The 20,565-nt window shown below is 45.7% G+C and overlaps 1 protein-coding gene and 4 non-coding genes across 5 annotated transcripts; 3 read left to right on the top strand and 2 right to left on the bottom strand.

The window, feature by feature from the left end:
• The first annotated feature begins 6,021 nt into the window (after positions 1–6,021).
• trnal-caa (transfer RNA leucine (anticodon CAA)) lies at positions 6,022–6,134 on the top strand. Its single transcript has 2 exons — positions 6,022–6,059; positions 6,089–6,134. It is a non-coding gene; the product is annotated as a tRNA-Leu (tRNA).
• A 6,028-nt stretch (positions 6,135–12,162) lies between these two features.
• trnat-agu (transfer RNA threonine (anticodon AGU)) lies at positions 12,163–12,236 on the top strand. Its single transcript has one exon. It is a non-coding gene; the product is annotated as a tRNA-Thr (tRNA).
• A 2,663-nt stretch (positions 12,237–14,899) lies between these two features.
• On the top strand, positions 14,900–17,271 carry LOC138242688 (zona pellucida sperm-binding protein 3-like). The gene is made up of 9 exons (XM_069198244.1): positions 14,900–15,457; positions 15,559–15,674; positions 15,750–15,856; positions 15,938–16,112; positions 16,190–16,307; positions 16,506–16,606; positions 16,684–16,757; positions 16,925–17,107; positions 17,183–17,271. The coding sequence occupies exons 1-9, from the start codon at positions 14,900–14,902 to the stop codon at positions 17,188–17,190; spliced, it is 1,440 nt and encodes a 479-aa protein (XP_069054345.1). The 3' UTR covers positions 17,191–17,271.
• A 2,674-nt stretch (positions 17,272–19,945) lies between these two features.
• Positions 19,946–20,018, bottom strand: trnav-aac (transfer RNA valine (anticodon AAC)). Its single transcript has one exon. It is a non-coding gene; the product is annotated as a tRNA-Val (tRNA).
• A 109-nt stretch (positions 20,019–20,127) lies between these two features.
• trnaf-gaa (transfer RNA phenylalanine (anticodon GAA)) lies at positions 20,128–20,200 on the bottom strand. The gene has a single exon. It is a non-coding gene; the product is annotated as a tRNA-Phe (tRNA).
• Between the last annotated feature and the right edge of the window lie 365 nt (positions 20,201–20,565).

Below are 20,565 nucleotides of genomic sequence, written 5' to 3'. Positions count from 1 at the left end.
GTGCGTGGCGCAGAAAGGTCCCCTCGAGTGCTCTCGGGCCCCCCTCCAACAACACCAGGTGGGGGCTCCTATGGAGCGGGTGGGGGTGGATGTTTTGGGCCTGTTTCCGCGCACCGAGGCCAGAAACCACTATATCCTGGTAGCAATGGACTATTTCACGAAGTGGCCGGAGGCCTATGCCCTCCTGGACCAGAGTGCCCCCACGGTGGCCGATGCACTACTGGAGGGGATGTTTGCCAGGCTGGGGGTGCCGGAGGAGTTACACAGTGACCAGGGGCGTAACTTCAAGTCCCAGGTCTTCGCCAGAGTGTGCCAGCGCCTGGGGATCTCTAAGACTCAGACCATCCCGCTGCATCCCCAGAGCGACGGGTCTGTGGAGCGGTTTAATCGGACGCTCCCCACCCAGCTGGCCTCCCTGGTGTCCTGTCACCAACGGGACTGGGACCGCCACCTCCCCCTCGAGCTCTGGGCTTATCGGACCACAGTCCAGGAATCTACCGGGTGTACCCTGGCCTCACTCATGCTGGGCCGGGAAATGCAAACCCTGGTGGACCTGGTCTTCGGCCCGCCTCCCGGAGACGAGTTGGCACCACCAGCTGGACCGGACTACGACCGGACAGCTTAACCCGGACCCATCTGACTCAGGCGGGAGTCCGGCAGAAGCGGCACTACGACCTGCTCTGCAGGGGGCCTGCCTTCCTGCCCTGGGACTTGGTTTGGGTGTACAGCCCGCACCGCCGCAAAGGCCTCAGACCTAAGCTGGCGCCTTTGTGGGAGGGGGCCGCTGAGGTCCTCGGGGTGGTAGGCAAGGACTGCTACCAGGGGAGAGTGGTGGTTCTGCACCGAGACCGCCTGGCCCCCTACTGGGACCGGGAGGAGGAGCCCCGCGGGGAGGGACAATGGGGTGACCGCGGGCCGCCGGCAACCACCGCTTCGTAACAGCTGCTCACGCAGAGTTCCACAGCCTTTAGCCTAGTATGAGTATAGCCTGAGGGGGGTGTTCGATGTCGGCGGGATGCCAGACGCTTCAGGTGGGGACAGTGTAACCCCCCTGGCCCGGTGGTGAGGAGGAAGTGCACCTAGGCACTCATGGTACCGTGGAGCAGGTTGGGAGATGTAGCCGGGGAGAGTGAGGGTCAGCTCGATGACCAGCAGCTGACTCTGCATATGTGAATAGTGTTATAGTAGTTTTAGTGTCCTGTGTAGCCTTATAAGTGTATAGCCTGTTGTTAAGTAATTACCACCCTAAATATGTGAACGTGTTCCATCAGTCTCCTCATGTGTGTGTATGTCCTGTGTTTGGTTTTGTGTGGTTTCGATAAAAGAATAAAGCTGTCGCTTGGTTAACTATCACGTCGCCACTTGTCCTTTTCCTGAGGGAACCTGAAAACAGTACAGTATTATAGCATGAACCCCTGACGATTTTCTTGATACGTTTTATGTGCTCGTTTGTATTGTATGTATTTTTGTTGTTCAAATTAAAAGTAAAAGACACAACTTTCCGGATGCGGCTGCTGTAAAAATAAAATGACATCAAGGGTGCTGTACGCAGAGGTCTGAAACCTGCTCCACAGAAGATCTTTATCCAGAGGTGTTAAAGAAGTCGAGATCTCGCCATGAGAGGGGAAGCATCTCAGAAAAAGCAGGTGCAGTCGGTTCCATGGTCATAACGCCACTAAGTCGGGCGACAAGAGCAAAACCCACCCGGCTTCCTCCGGGCAAGTAATGAGCAATAATATTTCAAAATTACAGTTCGGATTTATTAGAAAACTTCACAAGCATTATTAGGTTAGGACTGTAAAATTGTTTTTTAATATCTTGGTATATTTACCTTCATTTTAATATAGATATAACCATAAATTATGTTAAGCATATTGAACTTTTGTCGTACTTTTTAAAACATTTTAGCTGAGGACACACGGCGACTATTATACCTTGTGATACATGCAAGACATCTGTAAACGAAGATGTAATTACAATAAAATTGGCAATTAACAGAAAACCACAATTTGTATAATATTATTCCTCGATATCAATGATCAATTGAAGGATTTGAAGAAACTATCAAAGAAACAGCAGCAATAGCAGATGATTTTGGTTTTGAACCCATCTTTACACCTCAATAATCCATTTGTCCTCGAAAAAAGAAAAGACAGGCATATTTTGAGTCTCATAATTATCCTCTTCTCGATCAAAAAGAAACGTTGATTGCTTCTGTACTTTTTTGGATTTTCTTACGAAGATCTCACGAAGTATTGCCAGGATCTATATTTAGCGTTCGGTAGTGATAACACTGCTGATATTGATTGAGTAGAAATCTATGATGTATTGACAGCTTTATCTGAAGCGAAAAGTCCTAGAACGCCATCTATGAAGTTTTAGGATTCATACCAAGAAATGCCTTTTGTTTCCCACCCCAACTACTGCTTTTGCATTACACATAATGTGAACATTACCAGTTTTGGTAGCTTCTGGGCACGATTTTCCTAAACTGAAACTTATTACAAAATTCTTTAAGATGAACCATGTCCAAAAATTGTAAATCAGGACTAATTTTAATATTAAATGAAATTACTACAGAAGAAAAGGCTTAACTGAAATATGAATAAGACTATGCAAGCCTGAAAAATAGAACAATTCAATATTTATAACTTATTTTTTTATTTTTTGAGAAATGGGCTCACACACCGGAAGACACTAACGTTTCTCTTCGTTAGAGTATGTGAATAACAGTTTAACCCCAAATGTTTGTAATTGTGATTCTGTTCAAATTAAAAAAAGCATCTATCAATAGTAAGAAATTATTAAGAAAGAAAGAAATTGTGTTATTTCATAAACTGTAAGACATGAAGACATTTACAGGTTATATCCTTTGCTTTGTCTTTTAACGCAAGCGGTCAGGATCCAAGCCCATGTTCGGACGGTTGTGTTTCTCTTGTACTCATCAATTGTCATTGTTTTGTCCGTCAGTTCTTTCTCGAGTTGTACCATGGATATTTTATACCATCAATACTTTTCATGCTCTTTCGCATTTTTCTTCACATACGGAAAAGAACTCAAGGCGTTCTTGTCACTGTGCTGCACAGTACAGGACACGCAGTGAGGAATTCGCTAACATAAGAGATACTCACATAAAGTGCTTTTACTGACCATATTACAAATCACAGGAAGTAAGGTCTTAAAACATTGGGCAGTAGTGGGATTTAAACCCACACCACTGAGAGAGTGGAGCCTAAAATCCAGCATATTAGACCATTCAGCCACACTACCTCTGGCCCCTTCTCCTTTCCTCTCGTTGCTGAGTATAGGTGCCTTCATGAAATTGAGCCAGGTTTGAATCCCAGCCAATGCATCTCCAAATCTTTTCAATTGAATCTGTGATCCTGTAGCACATCCTCTGAAACCAGCAATCGAAATTGGAAACGTCTTCTTCAACACTGAAAAGCTCAATTAGGACGAAGCAGTTGTACACAGGACAGCAGTACCATATGTGTTCTTGATTGATTCAGACTCGTTCTCAGTGGTTCTTGCTCACCAAAAATCTTAAAAGCTAAATGAGGCCCCATCTCACTCTCCCTTTCTGTGGTGCAGCCACTGAGAAAGTATTCATGCAGGCTGATTTAAGATGTTTTCTTTTGATAAGGGACAGCTCTTAAACGGAGATGCACTTAGCTAAGCCTAACTATCATGATCAATGGTCATCCATTGGCGCCTATCTGTCTAGGGAGTGCCGAATGGACATCTGGACTGTATTCCTAAGTGTCAGGAGTAAGTGACTCATATCTCACCTTGATCAACCAATCAGGGATTGGCAGGGCGTGGTAATACCACGTGGGTCTCCAATGCCCGCCAAACTCTCAACCAATCAGCACACATCTGTGTCTTGGTCAAAAAGGGAGCGCAAGCTCAGATCGGGGCTCTCCTTGGCCATTTCCGCGCATCCTCAGAGACAATCACGTGACAACTGCTGTTGTCTGCACTGGGACTTGGACTTTGTTCTAAGCGCGAGGCCGAGGATCCCGTACGTACTCAGAATTCTACCAACGTGAATGCTCTGCTTGATCAACGGCAGCCTACAGTTGGACCCTCGTCAACAACCTGAATAGCTTATTCAGAAGCAGCGCTGGTCCGGGAACGAACCAGCTTCTTCCCGGGCAAAAGAGTGACTTGTGAGGACTTGCGGTCACACTCTGTGCATAGATACTTTCTACTAGCCAGCCGGACTGCTGGTAGATCCCCTCGGAGCAACAACTGCCCTGCGCGCCCGTCCAACTCCGAGCTGCACCTCGACTGGTTGGCCGGTAGCCAGAGGACGCCGGGACAACGCCCATTGGACAACCGCTGGAACCGAGGCTGCAACAGAGCCTGTCAGCTGGTTTGGTGTTCGTGCCGGGAAATTCCAAATCCATACACAGTGGATAAGTAAACCCCATGTTCTACATTGCGTCTCGAGAATTCAATTGTACCTCAACACAAGTTGTTATCAATTTAATTCATGAGTATTGCATTTACTTCCGAGTTTAGAGTAACAGTGGGTAATAACACTGATTAGCGATTTGGTAACCGAACGATATATATTGACATATATTCTCTGTTGTGTATCTCTTTGTGTTTGCATCTCTTCGACATTATATACCTTGTATATTGATAACCCTCACAGTAAGTTCTGCCGCTTGTATCCAGGCAGACTGGTATATGTTTGGTGCACAATTTATATTAATAACTGTATCTCGTGTATTGAACCCGTGTGTGTGCGTTGTTAGTTGTTCTGACGATTGATTTTCTAAAAGCCACAACGAATCACCTCGTGATTACTGCTGCAATGAATAATTGTCTCAGTAAACCCATCAAACCTCTACACAGCTATGGAAGAGTAGCTCGGAAAATACCCAACTCAACAAGCGAGCGCGTTGGTTGCTCTTGCTCTTAATGCAAGGAGCTGTTTTTTTTTTCCGCATTAATTATTAACCAGAAACAGCTGCACAACTGGCCGCATTTGTGATTATGTCACTTCTCTGCTTCAGCAAGGTCAATAAAAGACTCTGAAAGTAGTAGAGAAAAACCGAATTAAAATCATATTAGCAATTCTGAGCGATATCTGCATACAGGCAATCCAAAAAGAACGTTGAAATCTTTGAATATCATCTCTCTATATATTGCGCTGCTTTTTACTTGGAGTAAAACTATTGGATTGAAGGGTTAAAATGTATTGTTGTTATTTGGAGAAATCAATGAACTCGTGATTTTATATGTTTTAAAAGACGGTTATGCGCACAGAAAAAAGACAGTGCTGATTATTTTTCTGGAGACGGAGCACTGATGACCTATCCGAGCCAATTGATAAAGCCCACCCAGTGGATACTCTAGCAGAACGTGGTAGAACGATCACCATTGTAACCGAGGCAACCACAGGAACAACATCAAGAAGCACAATCAATTCCCCATTTAAATCTTTCGTGTTAGGTATGCCATGTGAAAGCATGAAGTAAATCCTCTGATCTCTTTTGAACATGGATAAGGTATTTCTGATGGAGAGCTATGAGCAAAGATTTAATAAGCTACTCCTGCCGATGATTCAGCTTAAAGAAGTAAAAGCTTCACAAACAAAAGCAGCTCGCTACCACAGCCAATATTAAATGTACTTGGTGGCACATTACCATTTGCACTGGCTCAAAAGTGGTCTCGGCAGACGTTGTTCCCTACGTAAAGCTGAAAGCGCCAAAGAGCATTTCCATTGAGAAAAAAAATCTTTCTTGATGTTAAACATAGAGAGCCTGCCTTTTAGAAGTTCTCCCTCTAAACACCTTGTGCAGCCTCCCGACAGACTAACAAAAAGCGCCTTTTCACCAACTCAATTTATAATACGCCCCTCAAAACTCACAACCGAATAACAATCCATCCGTATATTTGATTTCCAAGATCCATTCAAGGCAACTTGGGTCTTCGCAAGCAAATCATTTCAGGGAAGAAACTCAGTTTAGTCAACTACTGGTGCATTCAGCACACCACTTGCTTTCGCTTGTCAGGGTGGCCGAGTGGTCTAAGGCGCCAGACTCAAGGACATGTGTCTTTCCAGCTGGCTTGGGTGTTCTGGTCTCCAAATGGAGGCGTGGGTTCAAATCCCACTCCTGACAGCTTCCGTTTTTACCTCTCTTGAATTGTTCCAGTGCTAGCTGACAGTGAATGACTGAAATATAAAAGCAGCAGAAGAAAGCAAGCAACTCAGTGCAATTTGTGAGTATTCTGCACTGTTAAAATGCACAGGTTTTCATACTTTTTGGAATTCGTAGCTCAAGAAGTGACTCCTGTTTCATTTTCTATTCACCAACTCGATTTGCATTCCGCCCCTCACACCTCACAACAGAATAACAAACGGCTTCATGTGCCACAGCATTCCCCTGTAGATTCGGTTTGCACTATGAATTAGGCGACCCCGAATGAAATATTTTAGTGTTGGCTCAAATGTGAGGAATTTCATGAACCCTCAAAAAGGAATGCTTGCAGAAAATGCCAGCAATTCAAAGCGTGTAGGCAGCATGAACAGACCAATTCTGCAATTTCTTTTATCGCGGGCGGTGCTTTCCGAGTCGATGGCTCTGCATTAGAAATGAGAAGTGCTGAACTCTAAACACGTTCTTGCCATTACTGCTACTCCTGCTGCTACTCCTTCGTCCTCGAAAAAAGAAAAGACAGGCATGTTTTGAGTCTCAAAATGATCTTCTGGATCCACAAGAAACATGTAAATTTGATTGATTCCGCAGTATTTTGGATGTACTGTACTTATAACTTCCATCGAAGAGAGACTTCATCAGTTGCATGAAATTGAAACTTTCGACTTTTTGTCTGGTATTGAAAATATGTTTAAAAAAAACCATGAACAATTTTCTAACAAACAACTCATGAATTATTGCCAGGATCTATATTTAGCGTTCGGTAGTGATAACACTGCTGATATTGATTGAGTAGAAATCTATGATGTATTGACAGCTTTATCTGAAGCGAGAAGTCCTAGAACGCCATCTATGAAGTTTAAGGATTCATACCAAGAAATGCCTTTTGTTTCCCACCCCAACTGCTGCTTTTGCTTTACACATTATGTGAACATTACCAGTTTTGGTAGCTTCTGGGCACGATTTTCCTAAACTGAAACTTATTACAAAATTCTTTAAGATGAACCATGTCCAAAAATTGTAAATCAGGACTAATTTTAATATCAAATGAAATCACTACAGAGGAAAAGGCTTAACTGAAATATGAATAAGACTATGCAAGCCTGAAAAATAGAACAATTCAATTTATAGAACTTATTTTTTTATTTTTTGAGAGATGGGCTCACACACCGGAAGACACTAACGTTTCTCTTCGTTAGAGTATGTGAATAACAGTTAAACCCCATTTGTTTGTAATTGTGATTCTGTTAAAATTTAAAAAAGCATCTATCAATAGTAAGAAATTATCAAGAAAGTAAGAAATTGTGTTATTTCATAAACTGTAAGACATGAAGACATTTACAGGTTATATCCTTTGCTTTGTCTTTTAACGCAAGCTGTCAGGATCCAAGCCCATGTTCGGACGGTTGTGTTTCTCTTGTAATCATCAAATGTCATTGTTTTGTCCGTCAGTTCTTTCTCGAGTTGTACCATGGATATTTTATACCATCAATACTTTTCATGCTCTTTTGCATTTTCCTTCACATACGGAAAAAAACTCAAGGCGTTCTAGTCACTGTGCTGCACATTTACGCTGGACCACCTGTAACAGTACAGGACACGCAGTGAGGAATTCGCGCAGCTTTCAGCTCAGAGCGGAATCCAGAGGGAGGACTTGCTCGCTGAATGATCTCTCAGGAAATCCCGGGTGAGATTTAAAAGGTAAACCTGGCTCTCTATGAACACGAGCAAAGAGTTCTCACTCAACAGAAGATTGCGATGTGAGTACAGTAATATAAAACACCTGGAGATGCCAGGGATTGAACCCCAGACCTGTGGAGCAGTAAGTGACTTGTAGCGCTGACATAAGAGATACTTACATAAAGTGCTTTTACTGACCATATTACAAATCTCAGGAAGTAAGGTCTTAAAACATTGGGCAGTAGTGGGATTTAAACCCACACCCCTGAGCAAGTGGACCCTAAAATCCAACATATTAGACCATTCAGCCACAGAACCTCGGGCCCCTTCTCCTTTCCTCTCGTTGCTGAGTATAGGTGCCTTCATGCAATTGAGCCAGGTTTGAATCCCAGCCAATGCATCTCCAAATCTTTTCAAATGAATCTGTGATCTTGTAGCACATCCTCTGAAACCAGCAATCGAAATTGGAAACGTCTTCTTCAACACTGAAAAGCTCAATGAGGACGAATCAGTTGTACACAGGACAGCAGTACCATATGTGTTCTTGATTGATTCAGACTCGTTCTCAGTGGTTCTTGCTCACCAAATATCTTAAAAGCTGAGGAAGAACGCTACGAAAAATACTAATCAAAATACAAAATAATAATCATTATTAACCAGAAACAGCAGAAAAACTGGTCACAATTGTGATTATGTCGCTTCTCTGCTTCAGCAAGGTCAATAAAGGACTCTCTGAAAGTAGTAAAGCACTAAAGCACTGCAAAACTGAATTCAAAATCATATTAGGAATTCTGAGTGGTGCCTGCTTACATGCAATCCAATACGGATGTTGTCTTTAAATAAGAATTCTCTATGTTTCCCTGCCTTTTCCCTGGAGTGAAACTATTGGATTGAAGGAATTCTTCTGACAGGTTTACAAGGTCCCGTTGATATTTGGATAAGTCTATGAACTCGTGATTTTTATATACTTTAAATAACTGCCATACACACAGAATAAAATGACAGTACTGATGATTTTTCCTGAGATGAAGCACAGCTTATCTTTCCAAGACTGCTTATAAAGGCAAGCCAGTGGATACTCTAGCAGAACATGGACAAACGTTCAGCTTCGTAACCAACAAATTCCCCATTTAGATCTGACATGTGAGGTATGCTTTGTGATTGCTTGAAGTGAAACCCACAATCTCTTTTGGACTTAGACAAGTTATTTCTGATGGAGCGCTATGCGGAAAGACATAATCAGCTCTACCCCTGAGGATGACTCGACTTGAAAATGCAGAACATTAACGTTTCACAGATAAAAGGAGCACAACCGACATTAAAATTGAGGGCGCACTGTGATTTGCACTGACTCAAAAGTGATCTTGGTAGACAAACTTCCCTGCTGAAGGTGGAAACGATAAATTGTGTTGAGAAGAAGAAACACTTTTTTCTCCCTGCTTTGATGTTAAGCTGATAAAGTAGCTTTCAACACATTGCTCCATTTGGTGGTTGTAACACAAAAACTCCTAGCAGCAGTGGGATTCAAGCCCACACCCCCAAAGAGACTAGAGCCTTAATCCAGCACCTTAGACCGCTCGGCCACGCTACCCACTGGGCCCTCTTTTTTTTGTCTCATTACTTGCCCGGAGGAAGCCGGGTGGGTTTTGCTCTTGTCACCCGAATTAGTGGCGTTATGACCGTGGAACCGACTGCACCTGCTTTTTCTGAGATGGTTCCCCTCTCATGGCGAGATCTCGACTTCTTTAACACCTCTGGATAAAGATCTTCTGTGGAGCAGGTTTCAGACCTCTGCGTACAGCACCCTTGATGTCATTTTATTTTTAAAGCAGCCGCATCTGGAAAGTTGTGTCTTTTACTTTTTATTTGAACAACAAAACTACATACAATACAAACAAGAGCACATATAACGTATCAAGAAAATCGTCAGGGGCACATGCTATAATTCAATAACACTTAAAAAACGATTACACAAGGTAAATAAAGATGATGTCCACACAGCTTGTTCTTACATTTTCGAAAGAGTCTGTAAATACCCCCTTACGTCTATTTTGAACTGTTCAAACGTAGGACTCTTCGCAGACCATTTCACTTTATACCACATTCCTAAACGAGGATGCATCTCCTGTTTTAGAACTATTTTGGGCGGTATGGCTTATACAACACACCCACAGTATTCTAATGGTGGACTGCAGATCTGTGCTATAGTTCAGTCGAATTCAAAGGATTTGACTGGGATTCTGAAATGTCTCTTGCAAAGGTATTCGGGTTTGCTTGATCCTTTAATAAAAAAGTTATCTGAAACTACCCAGCTTTACAATCTCTGAGGTAGTTGTCACTAAACTCGGACGTGATGTGCCACACATGTGCCGTGTGCCCGTGTGATTTGCACTGACTCAAAAGTGATCTTGGTAGACAAACTTCCCTGCTGAAGGTGGAAACGATAATTTGTGTTGAGAAGAAAAAACACTTTTTTCTCCCTGCTTTGATGTTAAGCTGATAAAGTAGCTTTTAACACATTGCTCCATTTGGTGGTTGTAACACAAAAACTCCTAGCAGCAGTGGGATTCAAGCCCACACCCCAAAAGAGACTGGAGCCTTAATCCAGCGCCTTAGACCGCTCGGCCACGCTACCCGCTGTGTGCTGTCTCTTTGTCTCATTACTTGCCCGGAGGAAGCCGGGTGGGTTTTGCTCTTGTCGCCCGAATTAGTGGCGTTATGACAGTGGAACCGACTGCACCTGCTTTTTCTGAGATGCTTCCCCTCTCATGGCGAGATCTCGACTTCTTTAACACCTCTGGATAAAGATCTTCTGTGGAGCAGGTTTCAGACCTCTGCGTACAGCACCCTTGATGTCATTTTATTTTTACAGCAGCCGCATCCGGAAAGTTGTGTCTTTTACGTTTTATTTGAACAACAAAACTACATACAATACAAACAAGAGCACATATAACGTATCAAGAAAATCGTCAGGGGCACATGCTATAATACAATTACACTTTATGAAAAACGATTACACAAGGTAAATAAAGATAAGGTCCGCACAGCTTGTTCTTACATTTCGAAAGAGTCCGTAAATACCCCTTTACGTCTATTTTGAACTGTTCAAACGTAGGACTCTTCCCAGACCATTTCACTTTATACCACATTCCTAAACGAGGATGCTTCTCCTGTTTTAGAACTATTTTGGGCGGTATGGCTTATACAACACACCCACAGTATTCTAATGGTGGACTGCAGATCTGTGCTATAGTTCAGTCGAATTCAAAGGATCCAGCAATCTTACTGGATTTGACTGGGATTCTGAAATGTCTCTTGCAAAAGTATTCAGGTTTGCTTGAACCTTTGATAAAAAAAGTGATCTGATCTGAAACTACCCAGCTTAAAATCTCTGAGGTAGTTGTCACTAAACTCGGACGTGATGTGGCACACATGTGCCGTGTGCCTTTACTTTTGTAAAAAACTGTTATCGGGAAAAGTTTCTTAATATTTCTTTTGATTAGCATGCAAGAAAATGTGATCATTACCTATGGAATTTCCCGCCAGCGTGGAGCTTGAATTCACAACCTTGAGACTCAGTGTTCAAAGTCACAGAAGAGGTCAGCCTGGTCTTCAGTTTGCCAACGATAAGCTCCGGCAGTGCTCCTCTGTAAAGCAGATTGTTCGGATCGGTTATGTGGGACGGCACTTCGATACTAAGATCGTTTGCAGCACACGCATGGTTTCCCCCTTCACGCAAAAAACATAGATGAAGGAAACTCTCTTGTCTTGGGCTGCTGACTCCCGGATTTAAAGCGCTCTGGGTGCCAGCTATGTCTCTAACAAGCACACTATAAAGACAGGAATTACACTTTGCTCACGTCACGCATGGAATGGCGAGGCTACTTGTTCCAATATTATCTAGTCTCACCTCATATGGTGCCGATTCCTGGTTTTCATTTAAGAAAGAGCACTGCAAACACCGTAAGCAGTGCAAAACGTGTGATGAAAGAAGTCTTTTCCCCCCTTTGTCTAAAGCAGAACACAGCGGAGTCATGCCGAGGGTTGTGAGATCAAGATTTCAGTGGAGCACTGTCGTCTACGTCTTTAGCTACATGAGTTGGACATCCTCTTGTACAGGGAAAGCAGATTGAGATCCTCTGACATGAAAAGTGACAGATAAAAGCCATTTCTCATCCTTTCTCTTAGTGGTGGAACTATCGCATGTAAATGAGGAAACTTGCAAGGCGAGCAGGCTCGGTGCACACCGAACGCAGATGTCTCAGAGCAGTTGAGACGTGTCCAAGTGGCTGTCAAAGGACAGCACTTTGCCGGCGCCGTGGTTTAGTTGGCTAAAGCGCCTGTCTAGTAAACAGGAGATCCTGGGTCCGATTCCCAGCGGTGCCTTTCTTCCTGTCTTACTGTACAGAATTTATCCTTATGGGCAAATCCCATGCCTTTAAATTCAGGTGCATGCAAGTGTTCGTTTCCTTTCTGGAACAACTTGTTTTAAAAGAAATCTATACAGCTTGCGAAAGATGAAACACAAATCTTGCTTATCAGTGAAGAAGAGGTGCTCCCAGCAGGCCAGCTAATACCAGCAAAGTTTTTTTTTCACCCTAACCCAGAGAATGGAGAAAAGCGAGGCGCCTGTGGCTCTGCAGTGTAATCAGTTCGCGAGTTCGGCGGTTAGCTGAAAGAGTGGTAAATGGAGCTCGCCCCAGCCCGTCCTTATTCTTTTAAAGAGGATAAAAAATTAACTTCGCCGCCATTACTACCAGCTTTAAAAGACTGCCATGGGCACGGAAAAAAACACACTACAGATGACTTTTCTGGAACCGAAGCAGAGATTCCTTTACGAACCAACTGATAAAGCTCAGCCAGTGAATACTGTTAGCAGAATGTGAAAGCACGATCAACTTTGTAACTGCAACCACAGGAAAAACAGCAAGAAGCAGGCTCCATTCCCCATTTAAATCTGTCGTGCGAGGCATGCTTTTTGCACGCATGAAGTAAATCCCACGATCGCTTTTGAACTTGGACAAAGTACTTCCAAAGGAGCGCTATGCGCAAAGATTTAACAAGCTCAACCCCCGCAGACGATACCGGGGTAAAGTTAGCTTGAAGTTCGAAAATGATTTTGGCACGCCTTCACGAAATCTCTTAGAGTTACAAAAACACTTGCTTTGTGTATAAAATACATTGTGGATGATTTCTCAGCCTTTACTTTTTCGTTTTTATGACATTTTTTTGACCAAGCACGAATATGCTTTTGTCCATATCTCCGCAATGGAAGCACAGAACGCCTTCAAACCAAAAGCATTTTAAAGACCACGACTTGTGGATATTTCCACAGCCTTTACATCAAACTATCGGTGAGCTAATTATCTTTTTTTAAACCTCCGGTTTTTCATCGATGCGTAATTACGCACGAACTGGAACCCGGGGGACCGCTGTGTGCACACGTTCACAAAGCGAGAAATACTGTTCAATACGGCTTCGTGCGAAAAACCCGTATATGACCATAGGAAGCAGAACAGCGCGGTCTCCAATTACCCAGACTGTAAGCACGGGAATAAAGCTTTGTTTGATTTCTGAAACCCTTCCTTTACGTCCTGTTTTCATTCAGGTAAGGGTCAACTATATTGAAAATACTACTGACAGCAGGAAGATTAAAATATTCTTTACTCAGCAGCTTATTAAAAACAGCTCCCATGATGTTCATACCGACTTTTTACACAAAACACTGACACAGCTTTGTGTTCTGAATCTCTTTTTCTCTTGCTTTTATTTAATGTGGCACAATGCACTGGGATAGGGGTATTCTGTTCACAAACCAATAGCATTTAAACCACAGCACCCACAATGCTGCAGGTAAGTGTTTTGCACACTAAGCAGGTCATCTGACTATTCCCAGCTTTGTTTTGGGTTATGGAACCTTTATTTCTTTATGATTTTCTGAAGATAACACTACAGGTGGGATGGGTGGGTTGTCTTCATGGCTCAATAGCATTTCAAATACAGCACCCACACTGCTGAAACCAAGTGTTTTACACACCAGACAGGCCCCCGAACCTCATACAACCTTACTGTGGCTGTGGCCCCTTTCTTTATTTTGTAATGAGTTTCTGACGATAACACTACAGGTAATACACTGGGACGGGTGGGTCGTCTTCATGGCTCAATAGCATTTCAAATACAGCACCCACACTGCTGAAACCAAGTGTTTTTCACACCAGACAGGCCCCCAAATCTCATACAACCTTACTGTGGCTGTGGCTCCTTTCTTTATTTTGTAATGAGTTTCTGAAGATAACACTACAGGTAATACACTGGGACGGGTGGGTAGTCTTCATGGCTCAATAGCATTTCAAATACAGTACCCACTCTGCTGAAAATAAGCGTTTTACACACCAGACAGGCCCCCAAACCTCGTACAACCTTACTGTGGCTGTGGCTCCTTTCTTTATTTTGTAATGAGTTTCTGAAGATAACACTACAGGTAATACACTGGGACGGGTGGGTCGTCTTCATGGCTCAATAGCATTTCAAATACAGCACCCACACTGCTGAAACCAAGTGTTTTTCACACCAGACAGGCCCCCAAACCTCATACAACCTTACTGTGGCTGTGGCCCCTTTCTTTATTTTGTAATGATTTTCTGAAGATAGCACTACAGGTAATACACTGGGACAGGTGGGTCGTCTTCATGGCTCAATAGCATTTCAAATACAGCACCCACACTGCTGAAACCAAGTGTTTTACACACCAGACAGCCCCCAGAACCTTATAAACCTTTCTATGTGTCAGTGTTCTGTGTAAAAAATCGGTTTGAACATCGTGGGAGCTGTTTTTAATAAGCTGCTGAGTAAAGAATATTTTAATCTTCCTGCTGTCAGTAGTATTTTCAATATAGTTTTTGAAAATTTCAATTACAAATTTCAATTACAAAAAGCGCTACAGGCGTGCCAAAATCGTTTTCGAACTTCAAGCTAACTTTACCCCGGTCACAGTTTGGTGGTTTATGTGTCTTACTTCTGTAGCAGTTTAGTGGGACATCAATTTGGCAATGCGCTCGTTTCTCTTTGTGCTGTGCCTGTGCGCAGGGGCCGGGCTCCCCGCACTGATCTCCGCCGGGCCGGCTGGCTGGGACTCTCGGGAATTAGCTCTCCAGGCCGACCTCCCTGCTCCTGAAGACGCAGCCCAGTCGGAGGATTTGAACCTGGCAGATGCGCCCTCAGAAGACATGTCTGCAATCGAGAACGACTCGCAGACCTTGGCTCCCGACTTTCGCCGCCTTCCCGTGTCCAGAGACGCGTACTCGCCCTACTTCGACAAGGAGAAGATGAAGCCCGAAGCCGGCAGCCGCCCCTTACCCGCCTACATCAAGAGCGTCCTGTTTCCTCCCCAGGGAGGGCGGCAGCCGGCTCGCCCGGCCATCGGGGGCACCCGAGGAGTGGCCGTGTGGTGCGACTCCAGCAGGATGTACGTGAGGGTCAGTCGGCTCCTGTTCGGCTTCAGCTGTCGGCCATCGGAGGTGACCTTGGGCAACTGCAGCGTCAGCCGAACCACACGCAGTTACTTCTACTTCATCTACGGGCTTCACGAGTGCGGCACCGAGCGATCGGTAAGCGGCTCTTCATCTACAGGCAGTGTATCGATGTGAGCTGTAGGGCCAGTATCGGGGTTGCCTTTCCTGGGAATATCCCTTCCTCTGTGACCCTGCAGGTTGTCCAGGGCCGCCTGGTGTACTCCAACACTCTCCGCTATGCCCCGCCCTCCTCCAGTGCACCTGTGCATCGCTTCATTCCCTTCTCTGTGCCGGTCAAGTGCTCCTACAACAGGTAGGCAGGGCTCTGCTGCTGCTGAGAAGCCGCTGGGAAAGTGTCCAGAAGCCCCTCATCCCCTCTGTCCTGCAGGTTCCACTACTCCTACAAGGTTGGCTATGTCCCCACGTGGGCCAGGAGAAGGACCTTCTTCAAGGACCTGAAGAACAAACACAGCTTTGTGCTGCTCACCACCAACTGTAAGCTCCTTGAGCGAGTGGCTCCTCCTGCCTGCAGGGGGTGCTGTGTGCAGGTGTGATGCTGCCTCTCTCTCTCTCCAGCCCACTGGGTCCGGCTCTCTCCTAAGGATGAGTACTTCCTGGGTCAGCCCATGTACTTCCAGGCCACTGCCTACTTTGCCACAGCGGAGCAGAGGCTGTACATCCACTCGTGTTACGTAACGGAGAAACCAGACCAGCACTCCCAGCCCCGTTTCCCCGTGATCGACAACTTGGGGTACGGCCCCTTCTGGGAGGGGAGGTGGGCAGGAGCCCTGAGAGCCTGCAGGGGTTCATCCTTGTCCTTGTCCCCAGGTGCATGGTGGACAGCAAGGCAGATGGCTGCCTGTCCAGGTTTGTCCCCTCCAAGCAGAAGGATGTGCTCCACTTCACAATTGATGCCTTCCTCTTCCAGAAGAAGCTGTCCAGGAAGGTACTGCTCTCAATGGCTGCTCCGCCTTCTCGCTCTACTGATCCATTGTCTGCTTTTTCATCCATGATCTAGATGTGAACCAGACTGTGGCAGCTGTAGTGCCTATAGCTGCCAGCTTGCTTTCACTGATGGCAGAAGGTCTTTCTCTGTCCCTCTATTGGCCTTGATCCCTTAATGCTGTGACCTTCCCTCTTGCAGCATGAAGTGACTGAGCTGTACATGCACTGTGTCATGGCTGTGGCTCCTGCTAAAGCAACACCAGGGGCCAAGTCCTGCACCTACAACAGGGAGGCTAAGAGGTACTTCTGCAAGGAGCCTGCTGAGGGTGCTCTGGGACATGCCAGGTGGAGGCCTCACCTGTCCTCCTCTCCTCCAGGTGGGAGGAGCTGTATGGTGACCATGAGGTCTGTGCCTGCTGTGAGTCCAGGTGTGCTGGCAGTCGGAATGAAGGTGGGTCTGGTTCTCTTTCCCTTGTGGATGCATCTCTGCCCAAGAGACAACCATGCTTGGACAACTGAGGAATGATAACGTGCTGGACAAAGGGACTGTTTAGATGAGTAGACTGTGGGTCTCTGGGTATAGCGGATCCCTCACTCCTGGGTGCTGCTTGTCCACAGGTACCAGGAGCCTGGTGACCAGTAGTCGGGTGGCTGTGGCACCAGTAGAAGCTCCTCTGGATGTGGGAGCTGACTGGACTGAGGATGAGGAAGGAGACCCTCAGAGCTGCAGTGAAGATGCTGAGAGCACCAGTGAGGATGTGGAGGGAGCAGATGACTTTGGAGATGTTGGCCAGTGGACAGGTAGGGTCTGGCAGGAGGAGCTCCTGTAGGGGTGGTGTCCTACAGTGTAGCTGGATTGTTCTCCTTCCTCCCCAGGTGCCTGAATGAAGGCTCCAGCCTGGCCCTTGTGACTCTCCTGCCTCCACTTGCCTTGTAATGGCAACATCTCAATAAAGCTATGAAAGACCCTTCTGCCTGCCCTTGTTTCTTTATGGTTTATAGGTTTGAATTGGGTGGAGGAGTTCAAGGGAAGTGAGACCCATTAATCAATGGAAGTATTTGTGGGGGTTCCCCTTTCAAGAATGCTTCCCATATTGCTGCCAATGAGGACTGAAAATGGCTGGAGTAATAAAGCATTGTACTGGGGGAAGATAGCCGCACTATTCCTTGGGCAGGTCATTGTGACTTTTTTACTGGGGGAGAGACAGAGGTCTTCAATATACTGGCAGTCCTCCTGTTTCCTAGAGGGGTAGTGCTTATGGAGTGTCAGTTGCTACTGTAGTGCCCAGTAAGAGTGAGATCTGATGTCCTATTCTAGGCTGCACAAACTGACTAAAAGAAACACAAGGAAGGGATTGTCAACAGGGGCTTGGTGTAAAGTAGGCCTTCCCTTCCTCACCAGAGGAACAATTCTGGTGCCCAAACATCAGTGAATAAAGGTACAGTTAGAATCTTGGAGGTCTTGTCTTATGGGTATTGGTTTCACAGTATTGGACAGTCACGGGAAGTATTAGGATTGAAACTGGAGATCCCAGTACTTGATCCGGAAGACAAGTGTTCACAACCACCTCTACCAGCAGTACAGACTGTGTAGATTGAGACTGAACGCTTACTACACAAAGCCTCTCCACTGTTTCAGTGTCCCATGTCATGAATTTCAAGTGAATTCTAGTCTCCCGTTGTGACTACCTATAATTTGCACAAATCCTGCTGGCCCACTAACACTGTCAATTATTAGCCCTACTGCACTGCCCTATTAAAGCTTCAAGGATTTAGGCTAAACTATTTTATATAATGGTTCCAAAGGTGGCTTCTCAAAGCACTTGACAGAATTACAATAAGAATACACAGGATAAAACAATTCCAATAGACAGAGGAGACCATGGATGGTGGTACTAAGGAAAGTAGAAGCAGAGGGGTAAAGAATGGAACCAGTTCAGTAAAGGCTCTTCTACAGAAGAAGGTGTTGAGTCTGAATTTGAAGGAGTTTAGGGAAGGTGACTCTGCTATCCTTGGGGAGAGAGTTCCAGAGCTTGGGGGCATAACAGGAGAAGGCCTTGTCACTCATACAGTGTAGACGGGCTTTGGGGACAATTAGGAGACCAGAATTAGAAGAGTGAAGGTTATGAGGTGGGGAGTAGGGTGATAATAGATCAAACTGCTACTGAGGTGCAACTGAAATGTGACGGCATGTTCTACAATTTATGCAAGAAAGGGTAATGTTAGGCTTTTATGGACCGTTGGTACAACAGCAGTGCTCAAGGATTCATTTCTAATATTGAGGACAATGGGTTATATACCCATCGTTCTTACCAAAGGATCAGGGACCTTTTGCTATATAAAAAGACTCCTTTCCACCACTAATTTATACAGGTTTGGTTCATTTGGGTTTTATCAGTTAAACATTTCAGTGAAGTCATTGTCCTGCTCGCGGCCGAGCCCGACACACTGTACCGTCTGGTTTCTGTCGCTGGGCGCTCACCCTGCGGTCCATATGGGTCCTAATGCCCCAGTATATGGTAGTGCCAATTTCCCTAAGGAAACAAATACTCCACATTAGTCTGAATGCCACATTCTTCATTGGTCCCATTACATCACAGAAAAACAAAACTACTCACTCTTTAATCTCGTCTAATCCAAGACGCACCGAATATCACAGTCTTCTTTTAACACGCGTGCTGTGATTCCTCTATGTAGCAGAAATGACAACCGAGGAGCCGAGAGATTATTTCAGCATTTCGCGTCTGAACGGAAAACACAAACGACCAACTTGGAATGACTTGCTTTTGACGCTTTTCAAAGCGTTCTTTGTGCACGACGACTGCGCCACCAAGCAAACTACATAAATATGAGAAAACACGCAAGAGAGTTGTCACTCAGAGTGTCGAAGGGTCGATGTATACTGGGGATCAGTTGAAATGCAACGTCAGGACGAATTATGTCACACGAAGAGAGCACAGCCCTTTCCGCCCTGCCGCGTGTGTCTCGGTAACTCGCTGTGATCGTATAGTGGTCAGTACTTTGCGTTGTGGCCGCAACAATCCCGGTTCGAATTCGGATCACGGCAGATTAGGGGCGTCTGCTTTTCTACTCGCACAAATGAAGGCAAAAAAAAGCCAATCGATGTGAACGAACGGCGCTTTACAGAGGAGTACTGCCTGACTGATCGTTCATGAACGACAGAGGCCACTCCGACCTCTTCTCGGTTTTCTTCAATGACTTACTAAGGATCTTCTTCACATTCGCCCATGCAGGGGAAGCCAGTTACACCAAAGCAAACGCAGGAAAGTGCATTTCAAGCAGAGACCAGGAGGGACTTGTTTACACCGAGAGTGGGCGGAGAATGGAACAATGCGCCCAGCCCTGTTGCTGGAGCCGATTCTTGATGAGCTCTTAGGCTCACTAAGAGGCCACCGCTGGATGCTAATCTTTCTGTTGTTCTTGCAGGTCCTGCGCTGCTTTTGAGCCGACAGAGCTCGTCCTGGTTTGCCGGCACAGCCCAATTGCAAATGATCGGCTCCGCGTACAGAAGGAACGTGCGTTTGGTACAAGAGTGCACGAAGGCACCGGAAATACATTGGGAACAAATGACCGGTCGCTCAAGACCTCTGTGAAGTACAGGAGCGTGCAAAACGAGGCTGTTTCCACCCGGTCTCGAACCGGGGACCTTTCGCGTGTTAGGTGAACGTGATAGCCGCTACACTACGGAAACCTGTAGGGACTGCTGCTGGTGTCTCGCTTGCGTTTCGGGCTGAGAAAGGGACGCGTCACTTTAGGTAGGTGGCGCTTGAGAGAGGAACAAAGGGCGCGATGAAACAAAATGCCGAAACCCGGGATCGAACCAGGGACCTTTAGATCTTCAGTCTAACGCTCTCCCAACTGAGCTATTTCGGCAGTGCGCAAAGCCCACAGCCACCTGCTCCAGCCTTCCTGTGTTGTGGCATGAGCGCACCAAGAGTAGCGGGAGAGTGTTGCAGGAACGTCACTCAGAAGGAAAGCCACCAAGCTGCGCCCTCTGAGCTCTGTCCAGCGCATCTTCCTCGCATGGACTCCTGAAACAATTAGCAAGAACAGAACGACACGCCATGGGTGTCTCATGACCGCACCTTAGGTTGTGACACGTGCAGGTGTGAGGGGTTGCCGGGCTACTTTGGAGCAGAGCTTGGGCGGAGGGGGGGCGGGAAAGCAGACAAAGAGGTGACACCTCAAGGTCTGCACGATCACAGCTCTCCGCCGCCCCAGGCTTCCGCTCGATAAGC

Source organism: Lepisosteus oculatus, chromosome 14, assembly GCF_040954835.1.
Source record: "Lepisosteus oculatus isolate fLepOcu1 chromosome 14, fLepOcu1.hap2, whole genome shotgun sequence".
Taxonomy (NCBI): Eukaryota; Metazoa; Chordata; class Actinopteri; order Semionotiformes; family Lepisosteidae; genus Lepisosteus; species Lepisosteus oculatus.
Note: the sequence above shows the minus strand (reverse complement) of the source record. Positions and strands in the feature narration are given on the sequence as shown.

What these genes read in the sequence shown, in the direction of transcription:
- LOC138242688 (XM_069198244.1), top strand. Translation starts at nt 14,900, where the DNA reads ATGCGCTCGTTTCTCTTTGTGCTGTGCCTGTGCGCAGGGGCCGGGCTC. An exon ending in CCCGTGATCGACAACTTGGG is followed by an intron (nt 16,113 to 16,189) that starts GTACGGCCCCTT and finishes CCTTGTCCCCAG; the next exon opens with GTGCATGGTGGACAGCAAGG. An exon ending in AGAAGAAGCTGTCCAGGAAG is followed by an intron (nt 16,308 to 16,505) that starts GTACTGCTCTCA and finishes TCCCTCTTGCAG; the next exon opens with CATGAAGTGACTGAGCTGTA.